The 12,500-nt window shown below is 43.7% G+C and overlaps 2 protein-coding genes across 2 annotated transcripts in view; one reads left to right on the forward strand and one right to left on the reverse strand.

The window, feature by feature from the left end:
* The window catches only part of itih2 (inter-alpha-trypsin inhibitor heavy chain 2), a 16,842-nt gene extending 7,454 nt beyond the window's left edge, over positions 1-9,388 (forward strand). The window contains exons 10-19 of the mRNA XM_076297202.1: positions 708-889; positions 1,826-2,011; positions 3,760-3,899; positions 4,773-4,939; positions 5,787-5,864; positions 6,119-6,232; positions 6,550-6,748; positions 7,332-7,504; positions 8,485-8,596; positions 9,129-9,388. Coding sequence (XP_076153317.1) covers positions 708-889; positions 1,826-2,011; positions 3,760-3,899; positions 4,773-4,939; positions 5,787-5,864; positions 6,119-6,232; positions 6,550-6,748; positions 7,332-7,504; positions 8,485-8,596; positions 9,129-9,276 — 1,499 coding nt within the window. The 3' untranslated portion in view covers positions 9,277-9,388. The remainder of the gene's footprint in view (positions 1-707; positions 890-1,825; positions 2,012-3,759; positions 3,900-4,772; positions 4,940-5,786; positions 5,865-6,118; positions 6,233-6,549; positions 6,749-7,331; positions 7,505-8,484; positions 8,597-9,128) is intronic.
* Positions 9,389-9,952: 564 nt separating this feature from the next.
* The window catches only part of kin (Kin17 DNA and RNA binding protein), an 8,157-nt gene continuing 5,609 nt past the window's right edge, over positions 9,953-12,500 (reverse strand). The window contains exons 11-12 of the mRNA XM_076296924.1: positions 12,290-12,390; positions 9,953-10,909 (exon numbers count right to left, since the gene is read on the reverse strand). Of these exons, the coding sequence (XP_076153039.1) occupies positions 10,847-10,909; positions 12,290-12,390 (164 nt within the window). The 3' untranslated portion in view covers positions 9,953-10,846. The remainder of the gene's footprint in view (positions 10,910-12,289; positions 12,391-12,500) is intronic.

The following is a 12,500-nucleotide window of genomic DNA, read 5'->3' on the forward strand; positions in this document are numbered from 1 at the left end:
CTCTACGCAAACCTCACTTAGCACCCTTTCAACTCCACTCTACACAACTCGCTACGCAAACCTCACTTAGCACCCTTTCAACTCCACTCTACACAACTCGCTACGCAAACCTCACTTAGCACCCTTTCAACTCCACTCTACACAACTCGCTACGCAAACCTCACTTAGCACCCTTTCAACTCCACTTTACACAACTCTCTATGCAAACCTCACTCGACTCAATTCCTTACAACTCTATGCAACACACACAACTGAACTCTACACAACTCTCTATGCAAACCTCACTCAAATCGATTCCTTACAACTCTATGCAACACACACAACTGAACTCTACACAAGTCTCTATGCAAACCTCACTCAACTCAATTCCTTACAACTCTCTGCAACACACACAAGTGAACTCTACACAACTCTCGATGCAAACCTCACTCAACTCGATTCCTGCAACACACACAACTGAACTCTACACAACTCTCTAGGCAAACCTCACTCAACTCAATTCCTTGCAACACACACACAATTGAACTCTGCACAACTCTATGTAAAACTCATTTAACTCTATGGGAAATAAACTATAGACTCCATGGAAAATGTACAAAACTCTATGCAAATATCTGCAGCTATCACAAGTTATCAAATTTCACACTAAATGATTTGGACGCAGCAGTGTGGTCTCCATAGCAACCCACGCCCCTCTCCCTGCACAGGAGAGATCAAGCTGAGCAACATCCAGAAGAACGTCAAGCGCATCATGCGGGAGGAGTTCTCTCTCTTCTCATTGGGCATTGGCTTCGACGTGGACTACGACTTCCTGGAGCGTATCGCCATGGACAACAGGGGCGTGGCTCAGAGAATCTATGCCAATCACGATGCTGCCGAACAACTGAGGGTAAGATAAGCACACTAATCTAATCTTGAATTTCCCTGTGGGGATCAATAAAGTATTTATCTATATATCTATCTTTTTTTACTCTTATTAATAAATTATATGCTTGATTAATATCTTATTAATATATCATATGATATGATTCCTCTGTTAATTTAATTTCTTCTCTTTTATTTTCATTTTCCACTCTTTTCTCCAACTTTTCTTTTACAACCTTTTCCTGTTTTCTCTCACTTTGTCGGCATGACAGTATTAAACGTGCTCTAAGCGATGTTGGGTAACATCACTTTTGTTGACGTTCAAACAAAACAGAGAGCTAGCTCACTCCTCCCTACCCCTCCCTCCCGTGCAATTGAAACTCTCCTAAACGCGCACCTAGTCGGTGATTGGCTGGAACAGTTTGTTATGTTTTTATGGTCCAGAAGGGTATTCCAAGTACGTGGTTTAGTGGCAAACCTGGGTAAGTTAACTCAGTGTAAGGGGTTAACCTCCTAATAGAAGAGCCGTATGGCTTCATTCTCCTAACAAAACAATACCATAGGGCTCTTGTTGTAGGAGGTTTACCAGTTAACTTACCCAGGTTTGTCACTAAACCATGTACTTGGAATACCCCCCAGGTTGTACCAAGTTGTTTTTGTTGCCATTTTTGGATCCTGGGCTGTCCACAGAGGCTGTGTCTTTTACAGTGTATTCAGGGCACAGGCAGCTAGCGGATGGTGAGGTGATGTTTGCTGTATGTGCTAAACATTTTTTTAACTTAGAAACCGCGTAACATCGTTTAGAGCACCTTTAACTGTGTAACATTGTGTGTTTCTACATTACAAGGGCACACGTACAGGACCTACAATTGTCTGTGTCTACCATATAAAAGTAAATCCACTCTATTTGTGACTACTTCCTATCTGCCCGTGTCCACTTCCTGTTCTCTCTCCTCCTCAGACGTTCTACAGCCAAGTTTCCTCGCCGCTGCTCCGGCGGATCACCATCCAGTTCCCCGAGGGTTCCGTGTCGGACATCACACAGAGCCACTTCGACAAGTTCTTCAGCGGCTCAGAGATAGTGGTGGCAGGCAAGCTGCAGTCGACCGGGTTCCCCACTCTCCACAGCTTCACCACCGCCTCTGCTGTGAGTAACACTGACACCTCTGGGGTCAAAGGTCAAAAGAGGAAGAGCAATAGGTCAGGGAGGAAAAGAGATGCAGGCCAAATATCTATCAGAATAAAGTGATGAGCTTCAATGTACATTTATTGTGTTCTTCTGCCATCTCTGGGGTCAAAGGTCGGTTACACTTTACTTGACAGTATTGACATAAGCGTGACATGACACTGTCATGAATGTGTCATAAACAAGTCATAAACATTTATGACATAACGCTTCTGTCATGAAGTGTCATTTGGTTTTTGTCATAACAAGTTAGAGTTAGGGTTAGGGTTAGAGGTTAGGATCAGGGTTAGGGTTAGGGTTAGGGTTCATGTCTTCATGACAGTGTCATGTCACTCTTATGTCGATACTGTCAAGTAAAGTGTTAACCAAAGGTCAAAGGAGAAAGGGCAGTAGGTCGGTGGAAGTGAGAGGAAGGCCAAATATCTATCAGAATAAAGTGATTCAGAGCTTCAGTGTACATATGTTGTATGTTTGTGGGCATTTTCCTGTGAAGAGAGAGAGGATCGTTGTAGTGTTACACAGGAAGTGATGGGGAGAGAGAACCCGGGTCCTTATGGGCACTCAGACAACACGTGGTCCAGATTCAGCCACCTGCATCACAGCTCCAGTGGCGATTGCTGCTCTTTGGAACAGGGGAAGCTCTGATAAAAAATGGTAAATTATTAAATTAATATTATTAAGGTGCTATATTGTTCTTTGAGGGCAAAAAGTATCCCAAACAGTAGGCTATAGAGTTGGCATGGCAGACATGGCATGTAGCCTACACACGCTACCTAATTTATCCTAAATACACAACTGGAACAAAAGCAAGTCACAAACTCTGTAACTCCACATTACGGTTTTATTTACAGTATGCTATTTAAGACAAATAGAAACCGACTGTATTGCTCCCAAATTATGAGAATTTGAGCTGTAACTTGCTTTTTTCTCTCGGCTTCACCTGCCAACATTAACGTTAACGCATCCCTGCCTTGAACTTGAACCACTTCCTGTCAGATCGCGACATATGCTGTCAATCAAAAAGAGTCCAGCCTCTATAACGGTTCCTCCAATCATCATACAGAAGCTCGGCGTCCGGGCCATCCCACTGTCCCATTCACTCCCAGAGACGCCGGGCTTCCCTGGAAATGACGATTTTGTGGCGCTTGTCCAATAAACGTGTAGCTTTTCTGCACTGAGATCAGCCCACTCTGTAGTGCCATTGAAAGCCAGTGAAGCCGAGCGTCTATGGGTTTTTTGCATGGTTTTTTGATAGATCGTGTTGTTACAGCAATGTATTATGGGTGCGAAATCACGATAAATGACCGGCAAAACCTTATTGCTGATCAAACTAGCCATGAAGTTGAACATTTTTTCAGTATGTTCTAGTTGGAATAGTAGGCTAGAAGCTAATGTAATAGTGTTATTTGATGCGATTTTCCGTGATATTTTAGAGGAGGCTGAGCTTCCCCTGTAGTCTTAGAGCAATCGCCTCTGCACAGCTCCCCTTCAATGTATATTTAATGGAATAGTTTTATAAATCCCTTGAGGCAATATATATTTACTTCAATATCAAATGCTTAAGCCTTGAGACTTCTACTGGATCTATATGGATGGATTTATATGGATTATGCATGGATGTATGTGGGGTGTGTGTGTGTATGTGTGTGTGTGTGTATTTGTGTGTTTGTTTGTTTGTTTGTGTGTGTGTGTGTGTGTGTGTATTTCAGGCTACAATGGACATGACCCTGCAAACGGACACAGACATTTCGGAGCTGGACGCTATTCTCAACCAGCAGCAGCACTCTGTGACAGGCTTTGCTAGGCAGATGTGGGCCTACATCACCATCAACCAGCTCCTGGCTGAGAGGTTAGAGAGAGAGAGAGAGAGAGAGAGAGAGAGAGAGAGAGTGTGTGTGTGTGTGTGTGTTTGTGTGTGTGTGTGTGTGAATCCCAGTGTCTGATGTGATGCAGTGTCCAATCTCAGCGTCTGGCATGGTGCACCATACAATCCCAGTGTTTGATGCTAGTTTCTAATGCAGCCCAATGTCTGATGCTAGTGTCTGTTGGTGTAGTGTCTGTTGTTAGTGTCTGATATGGTGCACTGTATAATCCCAGTGTCTGATATGGTGCACTGTATAATACCAGTGTCTGATATGGTGCACTGTAAAATCTGAGTGTCTGATGCTAGTGTGTGATATGGTGCAGTATGTAATCTATGCTGTGTTTCTGGGTGCAGTATGTAATCTCAGATGATGGTGCAGTATATAATCCGCTGTGTTGCTGGGTGCACTGTATAATCTGAGCATCAGATCATGGTGCAGTGTGTAATCTGTGCTGTATTGCTGTGTTGCTGGGTGCAGTATGTAATCTGTGCTGTGTTGTAGTATGTAATCTCAGATTATGGTGCAGGTGCAGTATGTAATCTCTGATGTGTTGTAGTATGTAATCTCAGATTATAGTGCAGTATGTAATCTCTACTGTGTTGTAGTATGTAATCTCAGATTATGGTGCAGTCTGTAATCTCTACTGTGTTGTAGTATGCAATCTCAAATTATGGTGCAGTGTGTAATCTGTGTGGTGTTGTAGTATGTAATCTCAGATTATGATGCAGTATGTAATCTGTGTGGTGTTGTAGTATGAAATCTCAGATTATGGTGCAGTATGTAATCTGTGTGGTGTTGTAGTATGTAATCTCAGATTATGGTACAGTGTGTAATCTGTGCTGTTTTGCTGGGCACAGGGCCCTGGCCCCCACCGCAGCAAAGAAGCGTAAAATCACGCAGCGCATCCTGGGCCTGGCCGTAGAGCACCAGTTCGTTACGCCACTCACTGCTCTGCTCATCGAGGGCGAGAACGAGAAGCTGCTTGCCGACTCACCCAAGGACCCCAAACACGGCTGCTGCTCAGGTGCCTGACTGAAATAACATTGAAACACGGCTAGCTTTCTCTCTTTCTTTGTCACACACAAATGTAGCTGTATTTCAGACATTAGTATTCTTCTACCTCTGAAAAGTAGTCCATTCTTGCTCATAATCTTATTCTTTGTATTGTATTACAAAGTATCGTATTGCCACCACTTGTTTTAATAGTTTTTGCGTGCAGAACTGAAAATCTCATCTCAACTCATTCCCATTTGCTGCAGTCTACTGAAAAAAAGATTCACAGATTCAATGGACTTACTGCTTTGCTTGCCCATTTCAAAAAGTAGACAATCAAAGAACAAAACTCTTCAAATGTTGATGAATGCTAAGTTAGGAAACTCCTGCAGTTTAACTCGATCAGGATCAGGAGACCTTTGTCAGGTTATTTTCAAGTTTTACCTAACAAAGGTCTGCAGACTGAAATGTTTACAATAAAATCAAGATTGCAAGTGAAACAAACAGTGCACTGAAGTTTCCTAACTTAAAAAAAGGAGAGAAACTTACAATGTCTTACAGTTGCTATATGTCTTCTTTGATTGGCTCATTTTTAATGTGGAAAAAGTAATTAGTATAAGTGTTATACTTGATGCTTAACACAAGGAGGAGTGTCAAGCTTACATACCTCCCATTAAATATCTCTACTGAGCATGTGCAGAACTCCACCTGACCTGACTCTCTGCCCCCACCACACACACACACACACACACACACACACACACACACACACACACACACACACACACACACACACACACACACACACACACACACACACACACACACACACACACACAGGTGTGGGGTTCCAGGGTCTGCGTCCACCTCCTGTGCAGCAGCAGGTGTACTCCATCCCCAACTGGGTCCGGCCGACCCCGATGTCCACCCCCAGCCCTGCCACGGGACACATCACAGTAGGTAAGAGGTCAGAGGTCAAAGATCAAAGGTCAAAAGAGCACCCCCCTTCTCTTTTTGTAAAATATTAGCATAATATGTAATATTAATTGTAATAATATAGAATAATTATTCTGTGTATGATAATGATTATATTATAATGATAATGTAAAATTATATATTATAGTAGAGAAGAAAGTTTGCTATTACGCCCATAGACTATACAGTCTATGATTACGCCAGTCTTTCACACGTGGATGTTGACTCCCTCTAGTGGACAATGACCCTCACTTCATCATCCACTTGCCCAAGCGCGACATGGACGTGTGTTTCAACATTGACTCCGAGCCTGGCGACATCCTCAACCTGGTGTCCGACCCAGGGGCAGGTAAACACTCCTGTCCTAATCCTTACAGTACAAACGCTTCCAGTCACAGTCCAGGTGCAAATTATAACCAGATTTGTCCAGGTTAATAATCCTATATGCACAATATGGTAATGACCTTTTGCTTTCAGAGAAGTGAGCTTTATTATATTTGTCTGGCCACCAACCATGTATGTTTTAAAGTTGCTTTAAATATTTTAAATATCAAATACTATCCTAGTTGTGTTAGTAATGTTTGAATACCAAGGTCTTCAAACCTTCCCTATCTCTCTCTTTCTCTCCTCTCTCTCTCTTCCTCCCTCTCTCTCTCTGTGGATCAGGTGTGGTGATCAACGGCATGTTGACCGGTTCTAAGACGCTGCAGAACAACAAGCTGAAGACGTACTTCGGCGCCATCGGCGTGTTCTACAGGCCCGAGGGCGTGCGGGTCACCGTGAGAACCGACCGCATCGATGTTGTGGAGGGGAAGGACAACAACTCATTCTCCTGGGGAAGCACTGTGGACATCACCATCAACGGGTGTGTGTGTGTGTGTGCATGTGTGTATGTGCAATGGAGAGAGGGAGTGTGGATGTATTTGTGTGTGTCTGTGTGTGCACTGGAGAGAGAGGGAGGAAATGTGTATGTGTGTGTGTGTGTGTGTGTTTGCACGTGTGTGTGTCTGTGGTGTGTGTGTGTGTGTGTATAGTCTTGTTTATACAGTGTGTATTGTTGTGGGAGTGAAAGTGTGTATGTGTATGTGTGTGTGCACGTAAATATGAGTATAGGCTTAGATGTGTGTAAGTGTGTTTTCAGCCTTACGTTCTATCCACACCATCCTCATTTCGAATCTCAATGCAAATCTCTTGTTTATCTAAGGTGTTGTCTGTTGTTTGGTGTAAGTGTTCTATTGTTTGTTGTCTGTCTTGTATGTCTACCGTTAGGTGTCTCGGGTACGCTGGCGATTACGCCGCTCCGTCCGGCATCTTTTGTCTTTTGTGTCAATGTCTTATGTGTGGAGCGCTTTGGGTTGCACTCTGTGCATGTTAAATGTGCTATACATATAAACTGACTTGACTTGATTTGACTATCTGAAGTGAACATCACCCTATTGCTTCTTCAGGGTTAAAATCTCCATCGAAAAGGACTCTAAGGTCAGTGTGGTGGTCAACGGACGCATCAAGGCGATGGTGCTCCTACACCGGGTGTGGAAGAAGCATCCAGTGAACGTGGACTTCCTGGGCTTCTACTCACCCAACGACAACCAGTATTCGGAGCAGGTCCATGGACTCATCGGTAAGTCGCCCAGAGCCCAGCCAGAACAGGCCCAGAACTCAGCCAGAACAGGCCCAGAGCTCAGCCAGAACAGGCCCAGAGCTGGCCCTACACTCTGTGATGAAAGATAACTTTTTTTTTTAGGAATATATTTATTAAGTTTCATGTTTACAACAAGTAGGAATTACAAAAGTGTAATGCAATCCCTTAAGATCCATTTTTTCTGAATTAATGAGATAAAAAAGGCACTTTTGTATGAAATAACATTATACTATGTATAAAAAAACCTTGTTAGATCTCATTTGACAAACTGTTAGTGAGTTTAGGGACTGGATAACCCTCGGCCCTTCTCCTAACCCCAAATGCTAAGAGTAGTTGGCTGTTTCATCCCCACTTCCAGACACTCCCTACTACTCATTGTAGATTTACAGTGTACTTGGTGTCACATTTGAATACTTCAGTAATGTTAACATTGTTGTTCAGGAACCTTGACAAAGGCTGACAGACCGAAACGTTTGGATTAAAATAAAAGGAAAAAGAGATAGAGTGTGCAGCGACCAAGTTTTCCTTAGTTTATTTTCCCTTGCCAGCACCTCTGAGGGTGTGCATTCTTTTCGTTATTTATACATTCCGACATTTGACAACTAATGTAACAGCAGCAACGCTTTTTTGGCACTTATCGGGCATCTATTTCGGCAGAAATGCGCTTGCGCAAGGCGTCACGACACCAATCTTGCTCCAGGGGTGAGAGCACACCACATGATTGGCTCAATGCATTCACATGTCGACGTTTTGCCGCGGAAGGCTGGGATATGTGTAGACAACTGCCATATTGGCGTTACAAACTAACCCCATGCATTTCTATGGAGGGATTTTTGAGTGCTGTGTTTCCTCATTAGAAAGTCTCTGCTACAACTACCTTGTCCTGCAGAGGAAGACACTGTCACACACTTCGCTCCCCGTGTGTTTAACTGTGCGTTTGTGTTCTTGTCTGGCTTCAGGTCAGTTTGCCAATGAGCCCGAGGTGAAGGTTTCCAACATCCATGATGGTCCTGACCCCAAGAAGAAGGAGGCCACCATGGATGTAAAGGGCAACAAGCTGGCTGTCACCAGGTACACACACACACACACACACATAATTAACGTCATTATTTCTCGTCATTTCACTGTTGGCACCACATCATATACAGTATGGGAAATGTAACATTAACCTGTGTGTTGCGTGTTTTTATTAAAATGTGTGTTGCGTGTGTTTTATTAACCTGTGTGTTGCTGCGTGTGTTTCATTAACCTGTGTGTTGCGTGTGTTTTATTAACCTGTGTGTTGCTGCGTGTGTTTCATTAACCTGTGTGTTGCGTGTGTTTTATTAACCTGTGTGTTGCGTGTGTAACCTGTGTGTTGCGTGTGTTTTTATTAACTTGTGTGTTGCGTGTGTGTGTGTAACCTGTGTGTTGCGTGTGTTTTATTAACCTGTGTGTTGCGTGTGTAACCTGTGTGTTGCGTGTTTTATTAACCTGTGTGTTGCATGTGTGTGTGTAACCTGTGTGTTGCATGTGTTTTATTAACCTGTGTGTTGCATGTGTTTTATTAACCTATGTGTTGCGTGTGTGTGTGTGTAACCTGTGTGTTGTGTGTGTTCTATAGGGGCTGGCAGAAGGACTACAGAGAGGATAAGAAGAGGGGCACAGACGTCTACTGCTGGTTCGTCCACAACAGTGGAAAGGGCTTCATTGACGGCCACTTCAGCAACTACATCGTCCCCTCACTGGACAGCTTTCTTCCTGAGCTCTGATTGGCTGAAGTGTGCGAATGAAGAAAGGTGATTGGGTGTTCATGTGGCAGGCCAATGTCATACGGTCAGGATCTGCGCAGGATTGTGGGACTTGGAGTTCAGAAAGTAAAAATCCACCACAGACTGACTTATTAATAAAATGCACACTGCTTTTAAAAAAAAGAAAAAAATCATGCTAATTAGAATGTTTTATGTGGTTGATATAGAACACCGGAACGTTTGCTTTCTGAACACCAATAAATTAACTTCATACCTTTCTGTACCATATTAGAGACATTCAATTCTCAAAATATATTTTCTATACCACAGTAAAACTTTTCCACTTTGCTACAAAGGTCTCTTCGTCTCCTAAAACGCAACCGGTCTTTGTTGTGCTGCTTCTCTCCTGTTAAATAATGTTATAAGCATGTCTCTAGATAACCACTTCCCAGATATGGCAGAAAACTTACACTGAATGGGTGCTATAGTATGTCCTGTTGGGTACATTACACTAATTAAATATATTAATGAAAATAAGAATGATATCTTCTATAGGATGGAGATACACCATAATGAACCATGCTAACATGCTAACATTAATTTGTAAACATCTGATGTGTCAGTGATGATGATGTACATGTGATAATGACAGTTAAGAAAAAGATAAAGATTAAAAAGGCATTTCCTTGTCTAGATGTTTAACATGACAACTGATTTTATTTGTGGATTCATCTTTTCCTTTTTGAAATTACAGTATATAAAATAAAATGGAAGGAAAAAAAAGACAATTTTGTTCAAGTTTTTGGGAGTTTTGGGACACACAAGAATGGGGGGGGTGTTTATGTACAAAGAGAGATAATCAGTGAAAGCAAAGAGCACAGATAGATGGATCCTCTGGTGCATATCTGGCAATCAACCGACCAAATCTGGCAACCATGTGGCCCTGATCTGATCTGATCTGATACGGATCTAGATCTGGCAACCATGTGGCCCTGATCTGATCTGATCTGATCTGGCAACCATCCGAGCCAGGCCCAGCCTGAACATGGGCCTCATCAGGTAAAGGGGGTTGTTCATGTACAGGAACGAGGACAGACAGGTGCAGACTCCAGTACTAATAAGTCATGAGCATATCAATGCCGGTTCTGGATCAGATCTGATGGATCCAGTTGGGTTTGGACCAATCAGTAGCAGATCTGATGGATCAGACCAGGTCAGGGCAAATCAGTAGCAGATTTGATGGATCAGACCACGTCAGAGCCAATCAGTAGCAGATCTGATGGATCAGACCAGGTCAGGGCCAATCAGTAGCAGATTTGATGGATCAGACCACGTCAGAGCCAATCAGTAGCAGATTTAATGGATCAGACCAGGTCAGAGCCAATCAGTAGCAGATCTGATGGACCAGACCAGGTCAGAGCCAATCAGTGCTAGTTCTGATGGCCACAAACCAAGCTGGTCAGGTCTGGACCAGTGTTGGACTTGACTGCTGTATGAAGTTGCCCAGTGTGTGTGTGTGGGGGGGTGACTCTGACACAGTAGAGCACATCACGCACGCACACACACACACCAGAGGCTGATGGGACAGATGCTAGGCCATCTTAGAGAAGTCCTCATATGGAATGCCCTCCACTCTCTTCCCCTTCATATGACCCTGGTGGAAACACACACACACACACACACACACACACACAGGTAAACATAGCATGGATACAGGAGTTTAAGTACAGCCTAATCTGATTTTTGTTGCTAGCAGGGCTCAACGTTAACTTTTTAAAAGTGGTTGCCAGCTTGGCAACCAGACATGAGAAAAATCTGGTTGCCACTTGTAACAATTTGGTAGCCAAGGGCAACCATTAGTGTCGAGTCCTGGTTGCTCGTCTCAAAATCACCCCTATGGTCGAGAGTCAGTAGCCCCTTTTACACCGAGATCACGCAAAATTCGGGGGAAGAGGAGATGTCTTTTCGCCGCATCGTGTGTCTAAAAACAAAGTGAACATTTGGCGGCCGGCTGGTCTGCTCACATGATCCGGCATTTTGGGGAGCCGCAGAAGGCAGGACCAGCTAGCAAATCAAAAGGTGATGTGCATCAGGGGGCGTGTAGAGTGATAGTCGTAGGCCTTATTATGCATGGGCCCTCAGATGCAGCAAGTGCGGGAATTTTGGCAGTGTAAAAGGGGCTAGTGTCCGTCCATCAAATGAACCAAGTACAACAGGGCATCCATTAATGCCCTGGTTACTCATCTCAAAATCACCCCTATGGTTGAGAGAGTCAGTGTCAGTCCACCTCTCACTCACCAGATTGATATCATGAACTGCGTATGCATGACACGCCAGTGGCCACTAGCGTGTTGTCTAACGCATAATAGCATCTGGCCGTGTTTATCAACGCCTTATTACACGGCTCTTCACAAGGCAAGTAGAACACTTGGCAGAAGGCTTGAATGGGATTTCCTAAAGTTCTACGGTAAAATATTTTCATGTAATTACCGCTGCAAACATATAATTACTGCTGTCAATGGCAACGGGTTTTGTGCTTCTGATACGTCTTTCATATCACTACGCAAGGACTGGAACTTCATTCAAAAGTGAAAGCAGACGGTTGATCAGCTGTGTTCTAAAGAATGTTTGATTCAAGTTCAGCGTGTGTTGTTGCGAACTATTTGTTTCTCAGCAAATGCTACGATAAACGGTAACAAATAGGCTAGGCTATGTAGGCTAAAGTCATATCGTGGGGAGTCGCTGCGCGTCGGGGTCCGGTTCGCCCTGTCGGGACTTATTTTCCCAATAATGACCGACGTTCTATACATTATCCCTTACATAGCCATAACCCTAGAGGGCGCCATATACTTGGCGTTGATATACACGCGGAAGTGAGACGATAAGTGGCATGTATGTTTACGCGGCGTTGACATAGCCCAACGTATTTGAGATAGCCCAAAATACGTGCAGATAACACGCCAGTTGGCTATTGTATTGTATTGTAAAGTGCTGTGTATATTTACGCAAAACAATGATATCAAGTGGCACTCACCGAGTCCAGCTGGAGTGTAGCAGAGAACTTCTTCTCATCGATCCCTTCCAGAATCGCCTCAGTGCCCCTGTGTTGTCCATTCACGATCACAACCCGCTTCCCTGCGGAACAATACAGCAGCAGAACCGTCAGGACAAACTGTCTTAGAACCGATCAGACAAGAAAGAACGTCTTCAGTTCACTAACAGAAAAAAAAAAAAAAGCCAAGCCA

This window comes from Alosa pseudoharengus, unplaced genomic scaffold, assembly GCF_046254945.1.
Source record: "Alosa pseudoharengus isolate Yale_2024_CS ecotype anadromous, Long Island Sound unplaced genomic scaffold, YU_APseudo_1.1 YU_APseudo_1.1_scf_20, whole genome shotgun sequence".
Lineage (NCBI taxonomy): Eukaryota > Metazoa > Chordata > Actinopteri > Clupeiformes > Clupeidae > Alosa > Alosa pseudoharengus.